Source organism: Anguilla anguilla, chromosome 9 (genome assembly GCF_013347855.1).
Source record: "Anguilla anguilla isolate fAngAng1 chromosome 9, fAngAng1.pri, whole genome shotgun sequence".
NCBI lineage: Eukaryota > Metazoa > Chordata > Actinopteri > Anguilliformes > Anguillidae > Anguilla > Anguilla anguilla.
Window position 1 is genome coordinate 43,479,051 of NC_049209.1, and position 27,310 is coordinate 43,506,360.

The window sequence follows — 27,310 nt, forward strand, 5'->3', positions numbered from 1 at the left end:
TTCGTGAAGCTGCCCCAGCTGCTCTGGCATCGACCAAATTCACAACCCAGTCCTCCCAGAACAGCTTCCTTCACTGAAGAATCATCACTGAGCATTCGGGGGAGATACACATTATACACGGTATACACATTATACACCTTATATACGGTATACACATTATACACAGTATACACATTATACACGTTATACACGGTATACACATTATACATATTATACACGATACCCAAAAGCTCGGTTACGGAGTTCTCGCAGCCTACTCTGGGTTCTGTGAGATGATTCAATGTGAATGTCTTTTTTTCCGCTATGGCCCGTGAGATTAAACGAATACGCACAGATCAAACGGAGAAGATATTTATAGAGCGGTCCGAGGGAAGAAAAAGAACGTCGGAGACACGTGCGTTTGGGTGGAATAAATGTGAAATCACAATCCGAGATGAAAATGCTTTGGACTTTGACTGCTCCTTACATAAAGAAGTCCACAACGAACTAACAATCATCAGATATAAACCAGGAATGGGCAGTCACAATCCTACACAGACGCACACTCACATGTACGCATATGTGCGCACACACACACACACACACAAGCCAGAATTAATTTCAAAATATATGATCAACATGGCCACAGTTTAGACTCGCACTGGGTCTTTATCATGATGGTCATAGGTGGAAACGTTGAACATTCTGCAGCGCATTTCAAACTAACGTCTTACGCTGCACTGTAATTCCGTCCTGCAGTGGCATCCCCAGTTTGGATGTGCCTGCATTAGCATTCGTTCTTTCGCCAGCGCAACAGCACCACACTTTCACTTGCAAAAGTTACGTTGAGTCCTGACCTGGATTTACCCCCAGAAAGCGCTCTCTAAACAGTGTGACATTAACGGCTGGTGCTTTGTCAACCCCGACCTTTCCGGGAGGTTTGAGTTTGCAGGCGTCGTTCCTCGGTCAAAGGCCTGCATTCGAAAGCAGCCTCTTAATGGATTTCGGGAGAGCGCCGATCTTTGTTCCACGGCTTTTATTTCCGAGCCGTCCCCTCCCGCCCTCGTTTTTTTTGTCGCGAGGACAAAGACGCCGTCCACTTCAGAGGCCCGCTTAGCGACGCTAATGCATTCCCACCCGACCCCCGTTTGAATTTAAAAGAGGTTTTTTTTCCCGGTCCTTTAAAAAAAAATTCAAAAATTTAAAATCGCTTTCCTCTACCCTCGGGACGGCTGTCCTGAAGCCTCGGTGTCTCCAGCGCTGACGAACGACGGCTCCCCGGACGCCGGCCGTCGTCGGAGAAATTACCCCGAACGCACACGCGAGGGACCGCAGGGAGCACTTTTATTTTAACGTGGGGGGGACGGCCTGCATCCGGAACTGAACCCCCCGTCGAAACTCACGAGAGACCGTAAGGGCGCTCGAGTCCCCGATAATTAAAACGATATTTGCGTGGTTCGTACGTGCGGTTTTCAGTTCCCCTGTGTTTCGGCTTGACCTCACAGACGGTAGCGGATGGATAAAATGAGTCAGGCCGCTAAACAGCCCGTGTGTACGCTCTACGGCTAACAGTGGCGGTATTATGGCTGCACTTGAGGGGGAAAAACCCAGGAAATGACATCACTACTGTTATCCCGAAAAGCCCAGAAACCGCACCCTGACCGTTCGGCACAACCCAATGCGCTTCGCGCTCGCAATCGGGAAACTCCGGGACACAACAAACCCCTTTGCGTGCGTCACGCGGCTGAAATGATTCCACAAAACCTGACCCTCGCAGAACTCCAGAACACGAAGAAAGGACATTTAATCAATTCAAAACTCGTGTCAAATGGCGATTCAGAGCAGTGGAAAAAACAGCGCGCTCTAAAAACTGAATCTCCGTGAAACACGAAACGCTGACGAACGTCCGCTCGGTCGCGTTTGCCGTTTTTGTTTCCCCCGCGGTGAATTTTATTAATCCGAGCCGAGCGTGGCGATCGCAGGCGGCGGCTGCCCGAGGAAGGACCCCGTGGAAGCCGGAACAGAAAAAGGAGGCCGACGGTTTTTATGAATCCGGAGGGAACAAAACGGGGGGCGGGGGGGGGGGGGAATTGCGGGGCACCTTTCATCAGATGAAACGCCTCGCGCCTGCTGAGGGAGATAAGCGCACGTTTGCCGAAATGCCACAAGCGCACGTCCCACCCCCCCCCCCCCCCCCCCCCCCCCCCCCCCCCCCTCCGCCTCCACGGTTGCCATGGCGCCCCTTCCATACATTCTTATTAACTGGCTTCGTTTTGGACGTGACGCGCGACTGTCCGGTGACTCTTGCATTGGAGTTAGAGAGATTACCCCCTCCCCCCTCCACCCTCCACCCTCCACCCTTCCTGGAGAAAACAGTGCCGTCTTTTTCCCTCATCATCACCCAGCCAGCGGTTGCTACATCTGCATCGCCCTGCACCGGCTTCCCCATCCAAACAAAACCTAACGGCCGTGAATGTTTGCTTTTAGCAGGCCTGGGTTTATACGCACCGCTGGCTCCGCTATAGCCAGTAGTATTGACTCAAACGCTGCGGGCGGGGGGACAGAATAGGCCGTTACACCTCAAATGCCGCAGATGCAGATGTGCTTTCCGTGGGAACCTGGACATTACGAAGCGCAGTCTCAGCTTGGACGGCGTTCAGTGGTACTCATCACTGTTTATTTCCAGATCAGGCGCTGGGGAAAGGAATCGATAGAGTATTAAAGATAAAGAAGGGCCTGCAGTCGTCTGTGGTACCCAGGGATGCGTGTGCTGTTGGAGTATAAGGAAACGGGACTTGTGAGGTTGCAGGTTCGATTCCCAGGTCCAAAAGGTACACAGCTGTAGTACCTTCGAGTGTGGTACTTAACCTGAATTTCATCAGTGAATATCCATCTGTATGTAAAAGAATGCACGTGCGTACGTTTCTACAACTGATTTGGTGTGGAATTTGATGCTCCGCCCCTTCTCAGGTCACACTTGTGACACTGCTCTGTCCTACATGCAGTTCTCCTAAGGCGCTGCCCCCCTGTGGTCACCTGTGGAAGTGCACACTGCTGACGCGGGGCAGTCTGCTTGTCCCGAGGCACCTAAGCTCTGATGCATGGCTTCATAAAAGGCCGATCGCCACCAACCCGCGTATCGCTAATCACTTTAATAAGGCCGCACTGGAAACATTCTCCAGCGCTAATCCGTCTCACAGGGACAAAGAGAGCACAGATACGCTCACAGCTCCGGGGGGTTTTGCTGGTATTATGATAAACAGACTGGGGTTTGAGCTGAACATTGCCCTTTTGTTGCATTAGTCTCCTGCAGGGAGTTCATAAAAAGCTAATGCGGCACCGAACAGAACGAACGGAAACGACAAACCATTTAGATTTGTGTGTGCAGAGTGTGAATGCATGCAATTGAAGCTATTTCTATAAAAACAATGAAACCATATTTACCTGAAAGGAAAGGCCAATATGCTGCTCACAGAAGAGAGGACCCAACAGCACTGAGACCTGCCAGTTCCCCTGCATTCTGTATTCATCTCCCACGCAGTCTCTACGGCAACACCCAATCAGGGCCTGAGAGCGCGGCAGATTGTCAGCACCAAGAAACGTGATGGGCCCCGTCAATCACAGCTTCCTGTTAAACCCGCTGGCTGCGTCTTTTTCCCAGAATAATGAGGACCGGGATCCATTTGCTATCCCTGCGGAGGGAAGCCGTTCCTCGAGTCCATTACGGCTGTCGGTCATCCATCACCGGGCCTAACACTTCCTCACCTTGGGAGGGAAAAAGGGAGCGGCTCCCTGATGGAATGAGCTGTCATTAACAGAGACTCCTCTCTACCACAGAGCCTCATTTGAACCATAGAGACACCTTTCTACCATAGAGACTCCTCTCTACCAGAGTCCTCTCTACTATAGAGACCCCTCTCTACCAGAGTCCTCTCTACCACAGAGATTCCTCTCTACCGCAGAGTCCTTCCTACCATAAAGACTTCTCTCCACCAGAGATTCCTCTCTACTATAGAGACTCCTCTCTACCAGAGTCCTCGCTACCACAGAGATTCCTCTCTACTATAGAGACTCCTCTCTACCACGAGAGCCCTCTTTACCACAGAGACTCCTCTCTACCGCAGAGTCCTTCCTACCATAAAGACTTCTCTCCACCAGAGATTCCTCTCTACCATAGAGACTCCTCTCTACATACTCTTTAGTGGGAAAAGTGCATTCCTTGCTGAACGTGTGATTGAGGGCCATTCCTACACGTTTTAGGATAAGTCAGTTGATGATGGGAATGAGCGTCCGTACCTCTGTCCAGAATGTGAGGCTGCCATTTCCCTCATCACCCAGCGCTTTCTATGACTGTATCACTCTGCATCATCCTCCCTTTCCAATGAAATCTATCAGCCGTGGAGTTTTTCTTTTGAAGAGGGATTAGCCGGCACACTCCCACACCCAGATAGTTTGCACGCACAAACGGCTCCAGTGTAATACTACTGACGCACTCACTGTGGATGGGGACCAAATAGACTGTTACACTCTTGTCACCTATGTCAGTGTTTTTTTTTTTGCGGCAGTCTTCAAGAAATGGAAAAAAAGTAAAACCAAGAAAACCTAAGTTTAAAAAAAATATTCCTAGGTATGTGTATGAGGATCTTTCGTCGGTAGGCTGATGGTGCAAATGAATGCGTGTATCCCCGACCAAACACCTAGAGTCTCGCACACACTGTGCCTGACTCATGTACAAGGCAACACACACACACACACACACACACAAGCACAAGCACTCTGAAGGGGTACACACTGGACCCATTTAGACTTGTTTTACAGGACTCTGAAATGGGAATTGGGCACCTCAGGTGATATCGATCCCTTTCAAATGCTTTTCTGTGCAGTTCTGATTATTACATGAATATGATGTGTACACTTATGAGACTGTATTTGTTCTATGCTTTCTCTCTCTCTAGTCCTGACACAAAACAGAGGGCCCTGTTTAGTGGCCTAAGGATAGGTGTTATTCTAGATATGACTATCCAAAGATTGGTAAGACTCGGCCATCATAGATAGACAACAGCCTCCAGGTCTCATTTCAGGAGTTAAGGTGGGATGCTAGCATCAGCACGTCCAGAAGACACGCCTTCTACAGGAAGTGGTTCATATAAGGAGTTCCTGGGAACAACATTTCTGCATGCCTGCACCCATGTAGATCCGTTTGTATTAAATCCGGATATTACCTCAGCTGCCGGTGACTGTCTATTCCTTGGAATTTCCCACAAAATAACCCTACTGGTCCACCAGCGACACGTCACAGAGCAGCTCGCCTCTTATTTGTTCTTAATCATTTGTTCTCGTTTCTAGCCACTCATTGTCCTTATTGGTACACTGTTTGGATTGTATGCTGAGGCTGATAACTCCACTTCCCTCTGGGGATTACTGAAGCACCCTTATCGTATTGTACTGTAAATTGTACTGTATGACTGGAGCGGTGCGCTAACACGCACGTGCGCTATCGATTCTGCGCTCCCCGCGAAAGGTCAAGCCGCACTCGCAGACCGGTGAATAAAACATGCTCCATTTGCATTCGTCTAATTGGGGAAAACGAGGCGTGCCGGCGCAGGATGTTTCCAGGTGAGAGGCCGACCTTTTAAGCGGAGCTCATTGGTGCTTTCTACGTTACCGCTGGTAACCGCAGGTGACGTCTATTTTTTTTTCCCCCATCCCGGAGTGCAGGTGCGAGCGTGTCTCGCGTGCCTGGAAAGCGGAGCCGCAAATTATTCTCGAGTGGTGAGGCTCAACGCGGCGGAACAAAAACGCACAGCTGATTTCTGACGGTGTTATGAGACGTACGGCCGGGTTCTTCATCAGCGCTCCTGGTTTATTTGGTAATGTGTAACCCCTGCTGTGCGCTGGCTGCTGCTTTTGGCTCCCGGTGTCAATCTCTCTGAGACACTGAGAACCACAAACCTGATGTGTAAATGGGCATGCCCCCCTCCCCAACCTGCCCCCCCCCCTCCCTCCACTACTCTGTATATTTAATGACTCTGGGCTCTCCTGCAGGAGGTAAACAGAGGAAGGAGCTCATTGGTTCAGCCGGGATGGGGGTGGAGTGTGGCGTGTGGCTTTGCACGCAGTGGATATCTCTGAGGAGCAGGTCGCCTAGACAAACACCCAACGCACAGAGGACAAAGGGCCACAGAGACATACACACACAACAAAACATACCAAATACACACACTACAAAATATACCACATACACACACAACAAAATATACCACATACACACACTCACCAAAATACACTACATACACGCACACTTGCCAAAATATACAACACTCATGAAAACATAACACGCAAATACATACAAATTCACCAAAATATACCATGTATATAGACGCCAAATTATATCAAGAATATATACTCACTTAAAATGTACCACACACACACAGTTGACAGCTTTAGAAATTCATCCTAACATGCGGACCTAAGTGCTGAGTCTATGCTCTGCTCATTATATCACACACTGCACCGTACTGCACCGTGAAAACTGATATTAAATAATATACATTTGTGACACAAAGAGAGCAGCCACTGGTACTCTGGCAGGAGCTGGACAGACACTTCACAAGTGTATCCCTATGATGAGCTTCAGAAAACACTGTAGTGTAGCAAGTAAACATGCTAACATGCTAACATCAAGGTAATGATTAGCTGTGACAGCCGTTTACTTAACAGACCATTCTGGGCTGTATTTTGAGCACTAAAACAAAGATTTCACAATTAATTGTGCTTTGGGGTGGGGGGGTGGGGGGGGGGTGGTGATGTAGGCTATACAGATTACAGGTATTGATGGAATCTTTTGGAATTCATCATTTCATGAATTGGTCATTCAGGACCTGGTGAACACAATACGCTTGACCGAGTGCAAGCATTAGTCAGAGGTGATTGGGCACATTGGTAAAAAATCAATACACACTAAACACACTACTATATGACCCTGTAAATGTGAGTGTGAATGTAGCATGGAGTATAGCGTGCACAGCATGAACTCAATATATAGGTGATGTATAATGAATGTAAACAAACTCAAGACATAACTGCTTACGTGCAATATTTAAACACATTTAAAAACAAAAAAAATGAATCTATTGAATTTATATTACACAAAATCTTGATTTAATCTGTGTTAAGTTGATACAAAGCACCATAGTACAGTCAACTTGTTTATTGGCCTAGGAATCTGAGTTTAGTGTGAACTGGTTCCCTTTGTGAGCTACTACTCAATTTCAGCTTTCTGCTAGTGCATTTTCTTCAATTATTCACTAGGCCCCACAAAAAACAGGAATTCATTAATTCCACGGGAAAAACAAACGACTGATTCCACCATCTGCCATGCTCAGGGGCCGCGTCGCTCCTCTTCATCAAACGCTACGGCGCTCCGCGGCGTGCTCTCTGGGTCGCGAGAGGGCCACGCCCACGTTCCCCCTGACAGAGCCCCGCTCGACCGCCCGCCTGCCCCGCCCGTCAGCCGCCCCAGTCACGGCCCGCTTCCCTTCGCCCCGCGCCGACGGAGACAGCTGTCGCCCCGCACCGCCCCGCACCGCCCCACACCGCCCCACGCCACCCGCCGTGTCCCCAGGGCCGGCCGCTGCAGGACCCGGACGCGCCGTGACAGCTGGGAAACCATGGAGACGGCCGACCCCACAGCCCCGCCTTCTCCCCCTGAGACTGGCTCACAGGAAGGGTCTCAATGCCCACCCCCCCACCCCATTCACAGCAGCATCATGGGGCGTTCCAAAACACCCTGCTGAGGAAGTGCACTAAACCCTAACGGACAGGAAGGAATCCTGTAAGATCAGTGGTCCTGAGTGCTCTCATGCCCATTTCAATGAGGCAGGGCCAACATTTTTTCCAAGCAGCACATGTGAACTAAACAGAAAAATTTAGGAGCACACTAATGCATCCAAATTGGTAGATGTGCTCTCTCTCTCTCTCTCTCATTGGGACTGCTAGGGCGAGCACAGGAAGTGCTCTGCCACACAATGATGTTCATGCCTTTGCACTGGCTAAACCCATATTATGCGAATAACTGATCCAGCTTGGACCAGGCGCTACAGCGGAATACTAACGATAGCGTTTCAGCAGGTACAGCGCGAGAAACGGGCGATAAATGACCCTCTTTCCCCCGGGAAGCGCAGATAAATATCGCTCTCTCGGTCTTCAGAGGGATCCCGGCCTCTCGATTCGTTCGATTCTCCGCGGAAATAAGCGAGCCGCCATTTACGTAACCCACGACCTGCTCGAGACCGCGCGCGCAGTTCACAAAATGCAGCTCGTAAAACGGAAATAAATAAACAAAACGAAAAAGAGAGAGAGAGAGAGACCCAAGCTCGCGTCTACCACACGCCGTGCAGCCCGGGCTCGGATCACCGCGTTACACAACGCCGACCTCCATTCGCACCCGAGCGCGGCCGCGTCCGTGCGTGAGCGAGCGAGCGAGCTTCTTTTTTCTCCCAACGAGAAAAAAAAAAAAAAACCGAGGTTGCTGCCTCTCGGTTTCTATAGCTACAAAGAGAGAGATTCTTAGGATAAGAGGAACCGGCGCGCCTCGATGGTTAGCCGCTTTGCTCAGGCGAAGCTTTAGTGGAAACAGTCTAACCGGCGACGTTTCGGTTCAAGTTCATAAATGCCAAAGTTGTTCTCTTTGCCATTTTGCCTTGCAATTTGCATCTTGAATACCAGCCGGACTCTCGCCCGCGTTATGTAATGAAAGCACATTTATCAAGTGCTCTCGCGTCCTAGCTCAAACACCTAGCAATGCTGGGTACGGTCTTGAAGTGCGAGAGCTTTATTTCCCGCCGAACCGTTTCAGCCCTCCGCGTGCCGCTATAACACAGCCCGACGTGAGAGTTCGCATTTCAACTGACGTCATCTCACCTCCCGTTGAACTGCAGATCTAAAAAAAAAAAAACAAACAAAAAAAAAAAAAAAACACCATCACCCCGGGCAACACTCACACCTCATATGTGAAATATTAACCAGGTATACAGCTGTAATACAACCTTGTGTAAATACAGCCTTCTGGGCGCAAGTCCGGTTCCCCATCTGCCGCACCGCACGGCCAGTCTCTCATGGACGCGGAAGGCGCCTCGAAACCTGCAGCCGTCAGTGTTCCTTTCTCCAAACGCGGCGATTAGGCTACATTAGCGCGGCTGGGAAGGACGCGCAGAAAGTGCTACGCTCCAAGCAAGTGCGCCCGTCCCAGCAGAGTTTAAGACAGCAGTGTAATTACACAACGACTTCGAAAACGCATTTGAAAAACACTGGGTAAGGGATAAGAGGGTGCTGACGGTAGTCGATTGCAGTGATGCACATTAACCGGTTTAGCTGTAATGGCTCTGGGGGGTGGAAATCTGGCCCCCCTGACCCCCGCCGGCGAGCCCAGCCCCGGGGAGGGGCTCTGTGGTCAGCCGCTATCGATGTGTTTGGTAACAGAGTCAGGACAGCCCGCGGCGGCGTCATCGATCGTTGGGTACTGGCAGAGAGGGCCAGTATCCCCCCCACTCCTCCCACATGCACGCATGCAAGCGACCTAGGCCTACCAGGCACGCTCAGAGCATTCCCCCAGGTGCCGTGGCAACGCCAGATCGCTGCACGTTAAAGGTCTGAGCGCTCCAGAACCCCCCCCTCCCCTCCCACCTTCTGAAACCTTTCCATGGCAACTCTTGGTTTGAGACAGGAAGCATAGTTCACCACAAGCAAAAAGAGCTGGCGAAGGGTCCTGGAAAAAGCCCTGGAGGACTTAACAACAAAACCCGCCTGCAAAACCACAGAGGAAGAACACCAGTATTGATCGTGAGGGGGGTCTGAACCGAACACAGTCCAAGCAATTCCTTTTTTCTTCGGACAGGGAGGAAACGAGACGGTCCATTCTCTCCAGGCGACGGCGCGCGGCTCGAACCACAGGCCGGTCATTAGCGAGACTGCTGACCTTGCAGGTCCTGCCGCGCGGTTCTCAGCTCTCTGGCCCTCGTCCGGGATGCTTCCTCCAGTAACCCGCTCCCTCCTAATGGCCACGGCTGCCTCTTCCTGTGGCAGCGTTCAAGGAACACCAGCCACTCGGTCCGTACAAAATGCTGAGAAATTGCCCATACTGAGAAGACACAAGATCAACAGCACAGATCTTTATTTCTTTGGCACCTGTGGTCTTATTTGGGGGCCACTTGCATAAGGGCCTATTCATCTGTACTCTGTACAAAATCTGTAGCCAGCCCAGTAATTAGAGCTGTACAGATCAGCACTGCAGCAGAGTGATAAGCGGACATGATCCAGCCCTTCACGAATCATGGCACCAATTTGTGAAAAGATAAACACGGAGGCAGGATAGTTAACATTAACCAATGGGGTCCCCTAAGCGTGGAGCCATGAACCGTAGGCCCCTTGGCTCCTCGGGCCCCTTGGCTCCTCGGGCCCCTGCCCCGCCCGAGCAGGATCAGCTCCCCCTCTCCTCTCTCATCTGACGCTCGCTCCTGCGAGGTCTCCCCCCCCCCCCCCGGGCGTCCGCTCCTTTTGAGTCGGGTGACAGAAGGGAGCGGAGGAGGTGCCGCTTTCTCGCGAAAATATCGCTCGCTGGTCTGGTGACTAACGCGTCTGGACCATCTGCCCGCTGAGCTCCTCTCGCAGAGACGCGTCTGTCCAAAGAGCGCCTCCTCATCTTTTCGCCGAACATTCGGGGCTCCAAGTTTCACACTTTGTGCAATTACGAAGGACCCAAACCGAAAAGGCAAACACCGGCTGAAGGGGTAGAATATACACACGAGCCATCTGAGCAAACGAAGACGCCTCAGGCCTTGCGAACGACAATAATCAGGCCCGGCACAGTCAGAATAAGTCCTCCAGAAAGCCCTCCAGTGGAAAATTAGCATTTCTTTACCTAATTAGCTTGTTTTACAGTCAGGTTAGCGAGACAAAGCACGAACAACAATCACGTTCAGAGAAAAACCCTTCGGAGGCACAGCAGCGTGACAGAGCGGGAGAAGCCCAGAGAGATGACTGCAGCGGCTGGAGGAGTCGCGCAGGGATGGCATCTCCTCTAACGTAATGAAGTTGGGCGATGGCGGCCGCAGCTCGCGCGATCGTAGCTCTTGTTTCCGGGCGCTCGGGGGGGTATCTGAGGAGCTCGGGTGGGGCGGAGGGGACGCAGACCGTCAGAAAGGGTTTCTGTCTCGAGCTCCGATTCTGACAAGCGCACAAGCACCAGGGCAGGGAGGTCCTGCAAGTGAACCGCCCCGCGGCCTGTATGACCGGGGGGGGGGCGTGTGTGTGTGTGTGTGTGTGTGTGTGTGTGTGTGTGTGTGTGTGTGTGTGTGTGTGTGCGTGTATGTGTGCGTGTGTGTGCGTGTGCGTGCGTGCGTGTGTGTGTATGTGTGTGTGTGTGTGTGTGTGTGTGTGTGTGTGTGCGTGCGTGCGTGTGTGTGTATGTGTGTGTGTGTGTGTGTGTGTGTGTGTGTGTGTGTGTGCGTGTGCGTGCGTGTGTGTGTGTGCGTGTGTGTGTGCGTGTGCGTGTGTATGTGTGTGTGTGTGTGCATGTATGTGTGTGTGTGTGTGCATGTATGTGTGTGTATGTGTGTGTGCGCGTGTGTGTGTGTGCGTGTGTGTGTGTGTGTGTGTGTGTGTGTGTGTATGTGTGTGTGTGTGTGCGCGTATGTGTGTGTGCGTGTGTGCGTGTGTGCGTGTGTGCGTTTAGGCAGTTGTTCGGGAGGCCTGCATCAAGGAGTAGAAATGCTTTCAAAACCATCCATTTTTTCAAATTTGTTCATCTGCTGATATTAACAAGCTTAGCGTATTAGTTTGAAGTACATACACATAATTGCACTCTGTAATTATTTCATTCTTTTAACCGACACCCCATCGACCACATGAGCCAATGGGATTGCACTGCTGAGCGTGCAGGGGCCAACTGCCTTCAGCTTCTTGATGACGTAACCACGGCGCCCATATTCTGAGTTCTGAAACATGTAATCATGCAACGCAGTGAAGTGCTCTGTGAATCGCAGCTCGGAAGCCACTTCCTGCACCATTAGCTGTACTTAGAAAGCGCATGAATGGCAACAATTAGCAAACATAAAACTGTTCAACGGCTCTCTATTTACACACCGGGGAATAGCACGCAGCTTAAAAGAGCAGCAGCAGTAATCCCAAAACTCATTTCCCGGTGAACATACGCATCCGCTTGTTTCTCTTGTTTTAAAATAGGCGAGTTCTCACACAAAAACAGGTTCGTCAAGCTTGGTAAGAATGGAAAAAATTCAGTCGGATTGGCCGCTGCAGTTCCTGCACTTCGCGTCAGCCCAAAATAATCAATTATCATTAGCAAAGATGGATTGGCTGTACTGTTTGCCTGTAATACAAATTAGTTATGAAAGTATGAGAACACCGGTGCACAGCAGTGCAGAAGATTATGGATTATATGGTCTGTTTGTACATGGCCATGTGAACTGTGGTTTTTATCTTTATCATTAATATCATTAATAATATAGAGCAAGTCACTGATTGCATGGCACCTGCTACACTCTTCCAATGTGACAAATTTATGAATTATTAGTTCAAATGTATTATACACTGATGTACTATGTAATTTAAGCTTTTGTAAAATAACAAAATCAAACGATGTCATGAATATATTTAAAGTAATGATATTTTATCATATCATCCTGGTTAGGCCTTAAAATTTTACCTGACGTAGAAAACTATTGAGCCCTTGTAATAATGGTTTTAACCATATGCTGCAATGTATTTAAAACTGAAACCTTGAATCCCAAGATCCTTTGCAGTGCTTCAGTACTCTAAAAAGGTGTCACAATAGGTGTTGATTACTGGATTAGCTGGCCCATGCATTTCCTGTCATAAATCACACTGCAATTTTGCACCTACAGTCCACACAGTGCACTTTCTAAAGGCCATTCCCGGGCACACCTCACGCGTATGGACGAAAAGGCACGTGTCCGTTGCATACATCCGGTTCATACACATCACATGCACCTAAATTTTTCATTGCACTCTTGAATTTTTAATACTGTGCTTCTACCGTTTCCAAAATTAAGAAGACGTCGTGCTTGAATACATTAACACCACACTTCTCACATTGCACTGTACACTAAGCTCATAAATACACAGAGTGCAGGCAGCGTTTCTTAAAGAGCCCTTTATTAGAGGGCTCAGTGGTGCAAACACGGGAGCAAAGTTCCCAGATTAAGTCGTCAGGAGGTCCACAAAACCCAAGCCCCTCTAGGCCGGTTTCCCAATTAATCCTGTTTCTGTGAAAAGTACGGTTGGGGCGCACACGCATACCCACTCTCCCCCCCTTCAGCCAATCGCCCCCTCTCCCCAGACCGTGGCACCACGGCTCAACGTCGTACAATCCCACCGTACGTGCGAAACGGCGATTGTAGAACGAACCGTTACGTAAAGCTAATCCTGTTCCCAGAGCGGAGGCCAGAGCCGGGAGAGCCTCGCTCTCCAGGAACAGATTACTGATCTCACTGATCTGCCTGACTGCTCCACGAGACTGCAGGGGTTCTGTGTGTGTGTGTGTGTGTGTGTGTGTGTCTCTGTGTGTGCGGGTATATGTGTGTACGTGTGTGTGTGTGTGTGAGAGTGTGTGTGTGTGTGTATGTGTGTGTGTGTATGTGGTTTGTGTGGGCATATGTTGTGTGTGCGTGTGTGTGTGTGTGTGTGGGTATGTGAGTGTGTATGTGTGTATATGTTGTGGGTGTGTGTGTGTATGTGTGCATGTGTGAGTATGTGTGTGTGTATGTGGTTTGTGTGGGTATATGATGTGTGTGTGTGTAGTGTGTGTGTATGGGTATTTGAGTGTGTGGGTGTATATGTAGTGTGTGGGTATGTGAGTGTATCTGCATGTGTGGGCCTGTGAGTGAATATGAGTGTGTGTGTGCATGTGTTTGTGTGTGTGGAAATGTTATTGTGTGAGAGAATGTGTGTGTGTGTGTTTGTGTTTGAGATTGAGGGTTTCACTGGGTCTGATTCCTTCCCCTCCCCCCTCTAACCCTACCCCCCCATTTCTCTGATGTTATGTCAGCTCCACACGCTCTGCACCCCATTCCACACGCTCTGCCCCCCCAGCCCCACCCCCCCCAAACAAAGAGACGGGGGGCACATTATTATTCTAAGTGTTTTTCCTTTTTATTTTAATTCATCTCCTCGGCCTGATGCTCTGCAGCTCCAAAGCAGTTTACGTAACCACCCCGCAAAGCCCTGTGAAATGCCGTGTAAACAAGCCGTTTCCAGCACCTCCTTAATCTCACCCACCGAAGCAGCACAGCCAGAGAAGCACACACCGTACACTACATATATAATTCATATTACATTCCATTATTACTACTAATGATCACTGTCATATAGAAGAAGATTTTGTCCAGGACAAAATGCAAAACACCGGGATATAAATTACAATAAGGTAATAAAGGAAATATAGCATAACATTAAACAGCCAAAACTGGAGAAAATACTGATACTGTCTCCCAGTGTACCACCAAGAGTAAAATTCTACATTCACAATTAGAAACATGCTTTTCACCCACCCGACCATAACGCTTGCATTCGTGAGCTATGCTCTTGACCAAAGATGAACCGCACACCTTATTCATGAACAAGCTTCACCGTGCAGGGGAGGGTACTACACACTTTCTATGACAAACAGACCATCTCCTGCTATCTCAGAGGTGCCTTCTGTGAATGCCTGGACGGAAGAGTAGGTTTTTTTGAGAATGTTTTTTTCTGAATTCCGAGTCAGTGTTCTAGAACTCCATTGCTTTCATTGACCAGTAGTGATTGTTACATCAGCAACAGAAGGTTTAAAGAACATTCTAATCGCATATTTGTGATGTCACACATTAAAGGGTTAATGAAGGCAGGTGCTGGCAGTGTGCTGAGCTGCAGGGAGACACAGAGGGATGCTGGGGGAAGAGCACATTGCTTCTGCTCCGACAAAACAACAAGACATGCAGCGGGAGTGGCAAACAAGCACCAGCGTGTGGGTGCGTGTGTGTGTGAGAGAGAGTGCGAGTGTGTGAGTGTATAGTGTGTGTATAGTGTGTGTAGTGTGTGAATAGTTTGTGTAGTGTGTACAGTGTGTGTATAGTGTGTGTGTATATAGTGTGTGAGTAGAGAGCAGGCACTCACTGCTGTACAGTGTGTGTGAATGTGTATAGTGTGTATATAGTATGTGTTTGTAAGCAGAGAGCAGGTACTCACTGCTGTACAAAGTGTGTGTATAGTGTGTGTAGTGTATGTGTATAGTGTGTATAGTGCATGTAAGCAGAAAGCAGGTACTCACTGCTGTACAGAGTGTATGTAGTGTATGTGTATGTGTATAGTGTGTATAGTGTATGCAAGCAGAGAGCAGGTACTCACTGCTGTACAGAGTGTGTGTATATTGTATGTATAGTGTGTGTATAGGTACTCACTGCTGTACAGAGTGTATGTATAGTGTGTGTATAGGTGCTCACTGCTGTACATAGTGTGTGTATAGTGTGTGTATAGGTACTCACTGCTGTACAGAGTGTGTGTATAGTGTGTGTAGTGTATGTGTATAGTGTATATAGTGTGTATACTGTATGTAAGCAGAGAGCAGGTACTCACTGCTGTACAGAGTGTGTGTATAGTGTGTGTAGTGTATGTGTATAGTGTATATAGCGTGTGTGCCTGGTGAGCAGGTACTCACTGCTGTACAGTGTGTACAGTGTGTGTAGTGTATGTGTATTGTGTGTATACTGTATGTAAGCAGAGAGCAGGTACTCACTGCTGTACAGAGTGTGTGTACAGTGTGTGTAGTGTATGTGTATAGTGTATATAGTGTGTATACTGTATGTAAGCAGAGAGCAGGTACTCACTGCTGTACAGAGTGTGTGTACAGTGTGTGTAGTGTATGTGTATAGTGTATATAGTGTGTATACTGTATGTAAGCAGAGAGCAGGTACTCACTGCTGTACAGAGTGTGTGTACAGTGTGTGTACTGTATGTGTATAGTGTATATAGTGTGTATACTGTATGTAAGCAGAGAGCAGGTACTCACTGCTGTACAGAGTGTGTGTACAGTGTGTGTAGTGCATGTGTATAGTGTATATAGTGTGTATACTGTATGTAAGCAGAGAGCAGGTACTCACTGCTGTACAGAGTGTGTGTACAGTGTGTGTAGTGTGTATAGTGTATGTGTATAGTGTATATAGTGTGTATACTGTATGTAAGCAGAGAGCAGGTACTCACTGCTGTACAGAGTGTCTATCCAGGAGAGTCTGGGCAGGCCTCGGGTGCTCAGGTGCTCCATTCCCCCCGATCCGACGGCAGCCGCTTTCCCAAACACTTCCCTCCTTTATTATCCTGTCTTTTCCTCCTTTTCCTCCCTTTCCTTCCTGCTCTTTTCTTTTCCTTTCAGGGCTGAGAGGCGGCGCTCATCTCAGAGCGACAGAGGAGCGCGGGGAGCGAAGCGAAGCGGACCGGCGGAGCGCGAGGGCGAATCCGCGCGAACTCAAAAGACCCCCCCGCTTCAGAGCAGCGTCTCACAGACGGACCGACAGCACAATGAGCCAGCACAGCCAGAGGCAGCAGCCCAGCACAGCCAACCGTCGCTAAGGCAGGGAAAGCTCTCTCTGTCGCTCCCTCTCTCTCGCTGCCTCTCTCGTTCTCCAAACCTGCCTCCTCCCTCTCTCTCTCTCTCTCTCTCGTTCTCTACCTCTCCTCGGCGTTGCTATAAAAACGAATTTCCCCAAGGCTTGTTGCTGCCTTCCCAGTCGCCTCACGAAGAAAAAAACAAAAGGCGCAGAAAGCAGGAGAATCAGAGGATGGCTCGCAGAGCTGGCTGCTGATCTGTGTTTGGCAGTCTCTCTCTCTCTCTCTCCCTCCCTCTCTCGCTCTCACGCTCTCTCTCTCTCTCTCTCTCCCTCACGCACTCCCCCTCGCTCTCTCTCTCTCTTGCTCTCTCTCCCCCCATACACACTCCCTCTATCGCTCTCCCACTCTCTCTCTCCCCACACACTCCCCCTCTCTCTCTCGCTCTCCCCCTCTCTCTCCACTCACTCCCCCTCACTCTCTCTAGCTCTCTTCTCTCCCACACACACTCCCTCTCTCTTTCTCTCTCTCCCCCCGCACACTCTCTCCTACTCACTGACTCCCCCCTCTCTCTCCCTCTCCATCCCTCTCTCTCTCCCTCTCTCTCTCTCTCTCTCTCTCTCTCTCTTCCCCTCCCTCTCTCTCTTGCTCTCTCTCTCTCTCTCTGAGGCTGCATTAGTGCTTCTCTCCAGAGGGGCATCGCTCTGCTTTAATAGGCCGAGCCTCCCAGCTAATGTGTTCCTGTGTCTCCACAAACACACACACAGCCGCTCCGCTTGCTCTCCGCGGCGCGAGGGCTCTGCAGGGCCCAGCTGAAACCGCTCCATCTGCGGACGCTAACCGCACGCTAGCCAGCCGCTCACAGGAGCCAGCGCTCCCCTGTGTCATCGACATCACGCGCTCTTACAGACGCGTGCGGACAGAGGAGAGGAGGGAGAAGGAGGAGAGGAGAGGAGGAGAGTGGAGAGGAGAGGATGGGAGGAGAGAGGACAGGAGGGGAGAGGAGAGGAGGAGACAGGAGAGGAGAGGAGGGGAGAGGACAAGAGAGGAGAGGAGAGAAGAGGAGGGTAGATGAGAGGAGAGGAGAGGAGGGAGAGGAGAGGAAGGGAGGGGAAGGGAGAGGAGACGAGGGAAGGAGAGGCCAGGAGAGAGAGGAGGAAGTGTGTCAGAACACAAACAAAGGGAGTGAGTTCATGTCTCGTGGTGTGAGCCAACACAGGCCAGGAGCCAGGGAGAGGAGGCCAGCGCGAGAGGAGAGGAGCGAGGGAGAGGAGTGATAAGACTCGGGGGGTGGACAGCTGACGAGTGGGGGGGAGAGAATGCTGGGGGAGGGAGAGAGGAGGAGGAGGAGGAGTGGTGTGGGTTCTGACAGATGGGGTGCCGGTCTGTCTTCTCCCAGCCCAGGAGTCAGGGGGTAATGAGCTGTGTCCACTCACTGTTGCCCCCCCCCCCCTCCCTCTCCCCCCTCTCTGGGACACCTGCTGGAGGGAGCGGCCATAGATGCAGAATTGCTATACTGGCCGACAGTTCCTTTCAAATCGTTCCAATCGATCTGGTCTGAAAGGGCGTCCTAAATCAGCGCCCCCTTTTAAGGCCTGATCAGATGCGATCCGATTCGATGTGACCGCGCGTTGCCGTGCGTCCACTGCGCCGTTGCTTTAAAAGAGCAGAGCCATTCTATCTGCCCTAATTTCTACAGAACAGAACAGCGTGGGCGTGCCTGTCCGCAGACCCCGCCCTAATGACCCAGCATTCAGGAAGTGAACGGAGGAAAAGACCCAACCTTTCCATTCAGGAGAAAACACTTCCTCTCACGGTCAAACCTGCGCTGACCTCTTCAGTTTCAGCGAATGCCCGTGTGCCAAATTTCCTGAGAGGGCAGGGCTCTACATTAGCACGCGCTCCTAAGTTAAAAGATTTAGCAGCACACTAATGCATCCCAATTATTATCCCATTCATATATTATTTTTCCCTGTTTGTACCCATTCATTTTCTGGAGCAACTGCTCATAAAATGTGAGAACTGTAGAGCCCTGGAGGGGCGTGTCTTCACAGCATTGTGCTTTAGGCTTTGGTATCGAGCGGTTGCGTCTTTGGACTGCAGGTCAGAGGTCATAGGTCACAGGCCAGAAGCAGGGCAGGGGAAAGCCCTAGAAGGCTCGATGGACCGAACGCCCCTGTCACCACTCTCTACTACCCGCAGATAGCGCGCGTCCCCCGTCCCGGTCGCAGATAAGACAGGGAGCCCGTGTGACAGCCGAAAAACACCGGCAGTTCCCGCCCAGAGCGGGACAGTGTGAGAGCAGCCTGGCAGAGGGCGGGTGGGGGGGGGGGGAGGGGGGGAGAAATGAAATCAAACGGGGACACAGACGCGGGCGGTAAATCTCACGGGCTCGATCGATGAGCTTCTCACAGACGCCGAAAAACACAACACCGTGACCGACAGCACGAACAGCCCTCGCTCAGACACGGGACACCCCGTCCCGCCACTGGCCACAGCTTCGCTGAATTTACAGCCCAGGGCCCCCCCCCCCAAACAGCAGTAAATTAACGGCGCATTGTTAGCGCCAACAAAAGGTATCGGCGCTAACCGTTATGTGGCTCCCTAAAAAAATAAACGAACACAAACTTATATCTCAACATAAGGAGCGTAATGCGCGCCGCAGGTCAAAACCGGATCATTTCATTAGCGTCTGTTTCTGGTTCGGTGTCTGCGGCGTGGTTCATTGTGCCACCCTGAAAGATGTTTCAGTTAGGGTTCGGCTTCTGCTCTTCTGGCTGAGCCGTGTGACAGGGAGAGCGCAGGAGCGCGACTCTGAAGATCGGCGCTAACGCTCCGAGCCGCCGCCCGGATAAACACGCCAATTAGGAGCGGACGTGAGTCTGAAAGCCACTGCGTGCTACGAACCCCACCCTACACACACACACACACACACACACACACCCTTTCCCTCAGCTATGTGTTTAATGGGGGCGGGGGGGGGGGGGGGGGGGGGTGAGGGGGGATAACTGAAGCAGAACAACTTCAATTAGGACACGAAAGCGCATGAGGGCCTCCCCCTCCCCCCCTCACTCCCCCGACCCCCCCCCCCCCCAGCATGCAGTGGGTGTGCAGCTCGCCGCTTTGTCTGCCAACAAAGGACCCGCTCCCCGCCTCGGCCGAAGGGCCAGGCCAGGGGCCTCCGCGGAAACCCGCGGAATCCCGCGGAAAACGCCAATCTACCCCAAGCTTTCTGATTTGGAAGATTTGCGTGTGGGGGTTGAGGGGTGGGGGGGTTGGGAGAGGGGGGTTACAGGGGGAGATATGGGGGGAGGTGCGATTGCCGTCGGACGGGAGAAACGGATTTGGGGCTGTCGCTCACGCGGGCGCGTGTGCACGCGCTCAGACAGGAGGAGACACAAAGGGCCGATGGAATCGGCTCGCAGCTCAGCGCTGAAGTGGCGCTTCATCAAAAATGCATTTGCAGAAGAGTTCACACGACGCTTTGTGTGAAATGTGGGACAGGCCCGGGTCGTTAGCCGCGAGACTACATCTCAGCTGCCAACCCTTCCCCCCAAACACCCAACACCCTGCCCGCGGGCACAGCTTAACAAAGAAAGCGTACACATGCACACACATACGGGCACACACACATACATATGGACACACACGCACGCATTCACATGCACACATACATATGGACACATACTTACAGGCACACACACACACGTACGTACGCACACTAATGTGCATATGTACACACACGCACAAACGCGCATACATACGCACACGCGCACACACACTCGTAAGTACGCACAAGCATGCGCACACACGTGCACCTATATATATATATATATATACACATATACATATATATATATACACACCCGCAAACATGCAGACGCACAATGCAAGCGCGCACATATACAAACACATACACACACGTGCAAACACACGCACACACACACACACCCACACACACGCACATAAGAGCACGCACACGCGCACACACTCAAACCCACGGCCATGAGAAATGAATTCAGCGTCGCGGTGTGAAGTGAAAGGGCGTCGGCGTCTGCGAGCCGACCCACAGCCAGCGGAGTCTTCAGAGAGGCGCGAGACGGCGGGAAGCTGAACCGCGCCGCGGAAACGCCTCCGGCTCTCCGTCACGCAGACGTCCGAGCGTCTTCGAAAGGGGCTGCGGAAAACACCAGGCCCGCCGCGGGCGCGGAGAGAGGCGGCACGACACAGTAATGAGGCCCTTCGCCGTGCGCCAATGTCGAAGAAGGCCCCGCCCCTCAGCGCCACGAAACGTGTCCCCAGTTAATCCGCTCTCAGGACAATGCAATGCACGTGCATTCAGTAAATACCATTTTAATTTTACCATATAAGGTGTGAGGTCACAAATATGTGATTAGAATGTTCTTAACTGAACATTCTGTTGCTGATGTCACAATCACCGTTGGTAACTGAAAGCAATTGAGTTCTGGAACACTGTCGAAAAAAAACAAAAAACCCACTCTTCAAAGATGAAAACAGTATCATGTGGCCTGTCTGTCTGTGAGGGGTGGCCCCTGGGGACAGCTGTGTGCTGATTGGACGGCTGAGGCTGGGAGGGTGATGCCTGGCCCCCGTGGGGCCCTTTCCTTCGCCGCCCTAAATCAGCTGGACCGCTCAAGGGCCCAACCTGCTGCTCTGTCCTCCGATTCAGTCTAATTTTATTTTCTCCTCGTAAAATAAGTAAATAAAAGAAACATCATTTAATGGAACAAAGCAAGACGGAGCCGCGTGAGGGAGTGTGGAAAGGGGGCGGAGCTCAGCCGAGGTCAGAGGTCAGAGGTGGTGGGGCCAAGCTCAGGGGAGCGATCGTGTTCCCCCCAGTCCAGTCTGAGGGGTTCTGTTTCACTGCCACCATCTGTCACCTCCCCCCCCCCCCTCCACAAAGAGTCACCGGTCACTCTCCCACTGATGTGTCCTCCAGTGTCTGTTCCTACACCATAGAGTGCTCTGTGTGAGAGCACAGGGACACAGAGCACAGTGACACAGAGTACAGCAACTCAGAGCACAGGTGCATTCTGGGGAGGACAGAGTGGTTCCTCTATCACAAGGCTGACTGCTCTGCCCCATTCCACTGCTCACTAACAGACTGCAGCCAACAGACAGACAGCAAACCTCCTGACCCTCAGCTAGCACTGGCACAAAGCAGCAGCAGCCTGTACATGCACTACAAACTACCACACTGCCACACTGCTACATGAGGAAAACTGCAGAGTCCCATCGTAAGGAGGATGCTCATTGTGTCCGTGCTGAGTATGGGCACTCCCACTCTGCAGCGATGTGGAGCATAAAGATTCATCACAATAAGTTCCGGCTGCAGTTAGCGACCGAGCGCTAATGAGCCTCCCGCCCGCCTCATATCTCCCAGATCTGGCTTTCAACTGCGGCTGATAAAAAAAAAAAAAAATTAGTCAGGCTCAATCATTTAAAGCTGCGTTCGGTTCGTTAGTCGCAGAAACGCTGCGAAAAGTTCCCCCGTTAACTGTCCCCACCCCCCCCCCCCTCCTGCGTTCCCCAAGACGTCTGGAAAACGGCTAGGCCATTAACGTGAACCAACGCTTAACCGTTTGACGATTCGGCGTTCGAAGGCTCCCGCTCTTTAGCCGGATTTACATTAGCGGGCCGACTTGCTGAGCGCTCCTCCTGGTGGAAACCCGCACGCAAATATTTTTCGTGGTGCCAAACGACGTCGGCGAGAGAAATACGCCGAGCCACGGCGAGCACGGTCACGAGCAGACAGACCCGCGCGCCGGATAATAGCGTCTGCCAAAGCACTGTAACGTAATGTAAGAACGGACTGTGTGCACATGGCTCAGGACGGATTACGCACTACAGACACGGTACCGCAGGCCCAGAGGCAGGCAGAGGCTTAACCTCTGGACCGCTGCTCAGCTAGCCGCTTAAAAGCCCCACGTTCCTGCATAATTAACCACAGGAAACGCAGCTGTGTCACTTAGCCGCAGCTCCTGGGAGGTAAGGGGAGTGACGCGTAAAAACAGGAGCGGGTCCAATGACGGCGGTCCGCTCTGCCCGGCTCCTCCCCCTTACCCCCTCCCCCCCCCCCTCTTAACGCCAGACTTCAGGTCTCGTGGGCGGAGTCTCTCCCTGAAGGGTTGCTCATCTCTTCCAGTGCCCCCCCCCCCCCCCCCCCCCCCCCAAACCTGTCTCCTCTCTTCATGCTCTTTCTCGCCCTTTTTGCTTCAGCTACTGGTGACAGTCTCCGCGGGGCCTTTTTGGGCCACAGCGCCCCCTTCTGGCACCGAAGTGCCCACCTGACTGTGGCCACCCTACTCTGGCAGGACTGCCACCCGAGCAAAGGGATCACAGAGCTTGTCCAACCTAGCTCCACAGTGGTGGAACGAACTCACCGTACCTCTCCGAACCTCCCCCTCACTACCCATCTTCCACCGTGGTTTGAAGACTCATCTCTTCAGACTATACCTGGACTAACTACCACCACTCTGTATATTTCATTCTAAATCCACCCTCCCCCCCTTTCATGACACTCGTTACATGTTCCCCCATCCCAGCACTTTTTGGTAATTTGTATTTGTCCTAATACTGTAGCTTGTTCTTCTGCCTAGTTGGCCTTGCAGAGGTTAGGTCAGAACAGGGTTCACTGTGTGAACTAAACTATGTTCCTGGCTAGAAATAGCTGTACAAAATAAGTATTGTATCTTATTGAACCTGTGTTTTGTAGTTGTCCATGACCACTTTTTGTATGTCGCTTTGGATAAAAGCGTCTGCCAAATAAATTTAATGTAATGTAATGATGGTGTTCTCTCCCCTGAGGCCAGTCCACTCCCACACAGCCCCGTTCACCCATCACACAGCCTCACCCAATCCCCACACAGTCCTGCCCTCTCTCCACACAGCCTCGCCCACTCCCCACACAACCAGCCCGCCCATTCCACTCACCACACAACCCCGCCCATTCCACTCCCCACACAACCCCGCCCATTCCACTCCCCACACAACCCCGCCCATTCTACTCCCCACACAACCCTGCCCATTCCACTCACCACACAACCCCGCCCATTCTACTCCCCACACAACCCCGCCCATTCTACTCCCCACACAACCCCGCCCATTCCACTCACCACACAACCCCGCCCATTCTACTCCCCACACAACCCCGCCCATTCCACTCACCACACAGCCCAGCCCACTCCCAGCACAGCCCCGCCCACAGCAGAAGATGCACAGGACGTGCGGTCGCGCGGTCTGCTGCGCCGCGGCTCCTCAGCTACACACAGGAAGCACAGACCGCTGACTGTGACTCACGGGGTACACAGAACAGAGCCCCTGGCACCCAAGCGTACTCTTAACGACTCGCGCCAGGGCACGGGGGCATTCCTTCCCTGCCACACAGACTGTGCCCAGCGTACAAACAAGCCCACAGAACACAATAGCACTCGCTGGATCAGTGCCATAATGGACGCTAGCGCTAAATCGCTCCTACCATCAGCAACGCCGCAGATAAATAATACTGTGTGGAAGTGGACTGCAGTTAGCAGAGGGAGGGACAGGAAACAGAGCTCCAGGGCCGCAGGTCAGGGCTTCCTGCGGCCGCCAACGGCCGCGCCAGCCCGAGTCACAGGCCCGCGGCAGACTGGCGCCGTACCCTGGCAACGGCGTACCCCGGCAACAACGCGCACACCGTCATCACCGTTTTATCACTCCTTCCTTCATTCACGCCCTCCATTTCCCTCCCCAGAACACGGCCCTACTTGTGAAAGTTAAACATGGACGGTTATTCAGAATTATTGAAGTAATATTATTATTAATAATAATAATAATAATAATAATAATTATAATAATAATAACAATAATAGAAAGCGAGGTTTCTGAGCGCTCACAGCTGACGGCAGGGCTCTACGCTAACATTCTATCCAGAGAGCACATGCGCTCCCAAGCTGACGAATTTAGGAGCGCGCTACTGCATCCCAATTAGCAGACGTGCTCCTAAGTTATTTTTCCAGTTCTCAGGGGCGAACGCTCCTAAAATGGGAGCGCAGCGGAGCCCTGGCTGGCGGGGGGGGGGGGGGGGGGGGGACGTCCGCGGCGGAGTGAGGGGCGACTCCCCCGGCGGCGGTAATTAAAGCCCTCGCCCCGGCGCAGCCAGGCGGCGGAATCAGAGTGACGGACGTTAGCGCCGGTTCTCCCTCTCGGCCTCGCTCCCCCGGCCCGCCGCTCCGCTCACTGACACGTCGCAAAAAAACCAGGCGTCGCCCCGTCTGAAGGGATATGCAGCGCTGTTATTATTATCATCATTACAAATATCATTATTATTATTATTGTTACCTGTGACCTCTTATGTGGGGCAGTGCTCATATCAGGAGCATAAGTAACCACTGTGGCCCAGAAAGCACACCAGTCACCCCCCCCCCCCCCTCAATTCCATCACCCAATTTAGCAGGTTGGAAGAACCTCAGTCAGACAGCCGACATAGTGCTTTGTCTGTAGTACAGCCACCCATTGAACCACCTCCCCACACACACACACACACACACACACACATACACGCTCGCTCACAAAGGCTCACACACGCTCGCTCACACAGGTTCACACACGCACACACATGCATGTACACACTCATGCGCACACACTCACACAAACACACACAAACACACACTTGGCAGTTAACCACGCTGACTGTCTCTAATGGAGGACCAGCTGAGGTGAGCTGGCCCTCAGGACCATCCCCAGACCGTAGCATAGCAACAAAGGATCAGGGGTTCTGGGAAGGGCAAGACACGCCCTTTCATTCTGTCAGCTCATGTGCAGCCTAGCCTGGAGCCGTGTGTGGGTGTGTGTGTGTTTTTCCATGACAGTGTGTGTGTGTCTGTGTGTGTGTGTGTGCATGTGAGCGTGTCTGTGTGTGTGTGTGACCCTGTGTGCTGTGTGTGTGCACATGGGAGCATGTGTGTGTGTGTGTGTGAGCCTGTGTGTGTGCACATGTGAGCGTGTGTGGGTGTGTGTGTGTATGTGTGCGTGTATGTTTGTGAGCGTGTGTGCGCATGTCAACTTTTGTGTGTGTGTGTGTGTGTGTGTGTGTGCGCATGTGAGAGCCTCTGTGTGTGCGTGTCTGACTGTGTCCCTGTGCATTAAGCGCTAGGTGAATTCACTCTGATCTATTGAGGTCAGCCTACATGAAATGTGCTCAGATTGGGGTGAGGGGCATGGTTAGCGCCTACTCCCAGAAGCACTCACACACACACCCACACACACACACACACACACCCACACACACACACACACACACACACACACACACACACACACACACACATACACAAACACACATACTCTCACACTCACACACACACACACACATATACAAACACACAAACAGGTACGCGCGAACACACACACACACACACACTCTCTCACACACACACACACACACACACACCACGCTCTACACACACATCGCCGTTCAGACAGAGAGGCTCTTCCTGTAAAGAGGTGTTACCCACAGCACCGCCCCTGACTCATGACATATTCATGCCATTTGTTCCTCGCTGGTGTTTGTTTCCATCCACAGAGTGATATTTGCTCTATTCAAGCATGAATCCCAGTATTAAACTCACATAAAACAATACACACCACAAATGTTCCGTTTACGTCCATAAACGCATGAATATTTTATAGCACATTTATAAATATTTTCACAGTAATATCCCCACATCTCATATGTATGCTTGCAGATTCACAGAGCAGTGTATTAATCACGTGCAGCGTATTACAGTGCCACAACAACATTAAAAAGGAGACAAATGGGTCCATATCGATATTCCCTCAATGAGAATATTCACACACAAGCTGCTTTATGGAAATATAAATCATAGTGACCTCAGACACGGTCTTCACCCTCTCCGATCTTGGGCCCATTTGTCAACCTGGACTGCAGATTCTACCCAAGGTATTCTGATACTGTACCTGTACACATGCTATTATTACTCCTCTGAATGAACGGTTCAACAGACTGAACAGACTGACACTACACTGCCATCTACTGGTCAACAACCACCAGCACAAAATTATCAATATTCATAATGGAGCGGTATTTTAAAAAATACCGAATGACGCAGCTACCCCCAACATATCCATCAGGGCCTGCGAGACACTTTAAAAGTGCTGACCAATAAACGCTCCCCATTTCATCTTTTGGAACGTCTTTAAGCCCAATAATTACTGGAACACTTAAATTAAATAATGGGAGATTGTTTTGTCGTACTAAAAAGGGAACATACTCACAAGTTACACCATCACTTGAAACCCACTGGGCACCCTTACGCACTTCAAAACACACGCAAAGGCATAACTGCACCAAGACACAGACACATCCTACAGCAAGGAGTCAGAGCATGGCTTGCCTGTACAGAGATAGCCCCTATTTCTTTAACATCTAGAAGCTATTTGCGTGATTTGTAAACAATCAATAAGTGTTAGGCTAACTGGTGTCCTAATTGATGTTGGACATCACCTCAATCACCTGAACAAACATTCAACAGCTTTAGGGTTACAGGGGCATCTTATTCAAAAATCATTTTTTGACGATAAATCGATCCGTGGGCCGATTATTTAAAAAAAAACCCACCAATTAAAACGTGTAGACGTACGTCTCCTGTTTGAGTGACACATTTCCCTAAGATCTGTCACCCTCCATTTAGGGCAGCTG

General features: G+C 51.2%; 1 protein-coding gene across 3 annotated transcripts in view; it reads right to left on the reverse strand.

The window, feature by feature from the left end:
- Positions 1–27,310, reverse strand: part of abr (ABR activator of RhoGEF and GTPase) — a 171,956-nt gene that overhangs the window by 129,466 nt on the left and 15,180 nt on the right. The window contains exon 1 of one of the 3 annotated variants that reach the window (XM_035433224.1): positions 16,249–16,956. The exons of the other annotated variants lie outside the window; for them this stretch is intronic. Coding sequence (XP_035289115.1) covers positions 16,249–16,309 — 61 coding nt within the window. The 5' untranslated portion in view covers positions 16,310–16,956. Of the gene's footprint in view, positions 1–16,248; positions 16,957–27,310 lie in introns of those variants that run through there. 3 annotated transcript variants of the gene reach the window in all.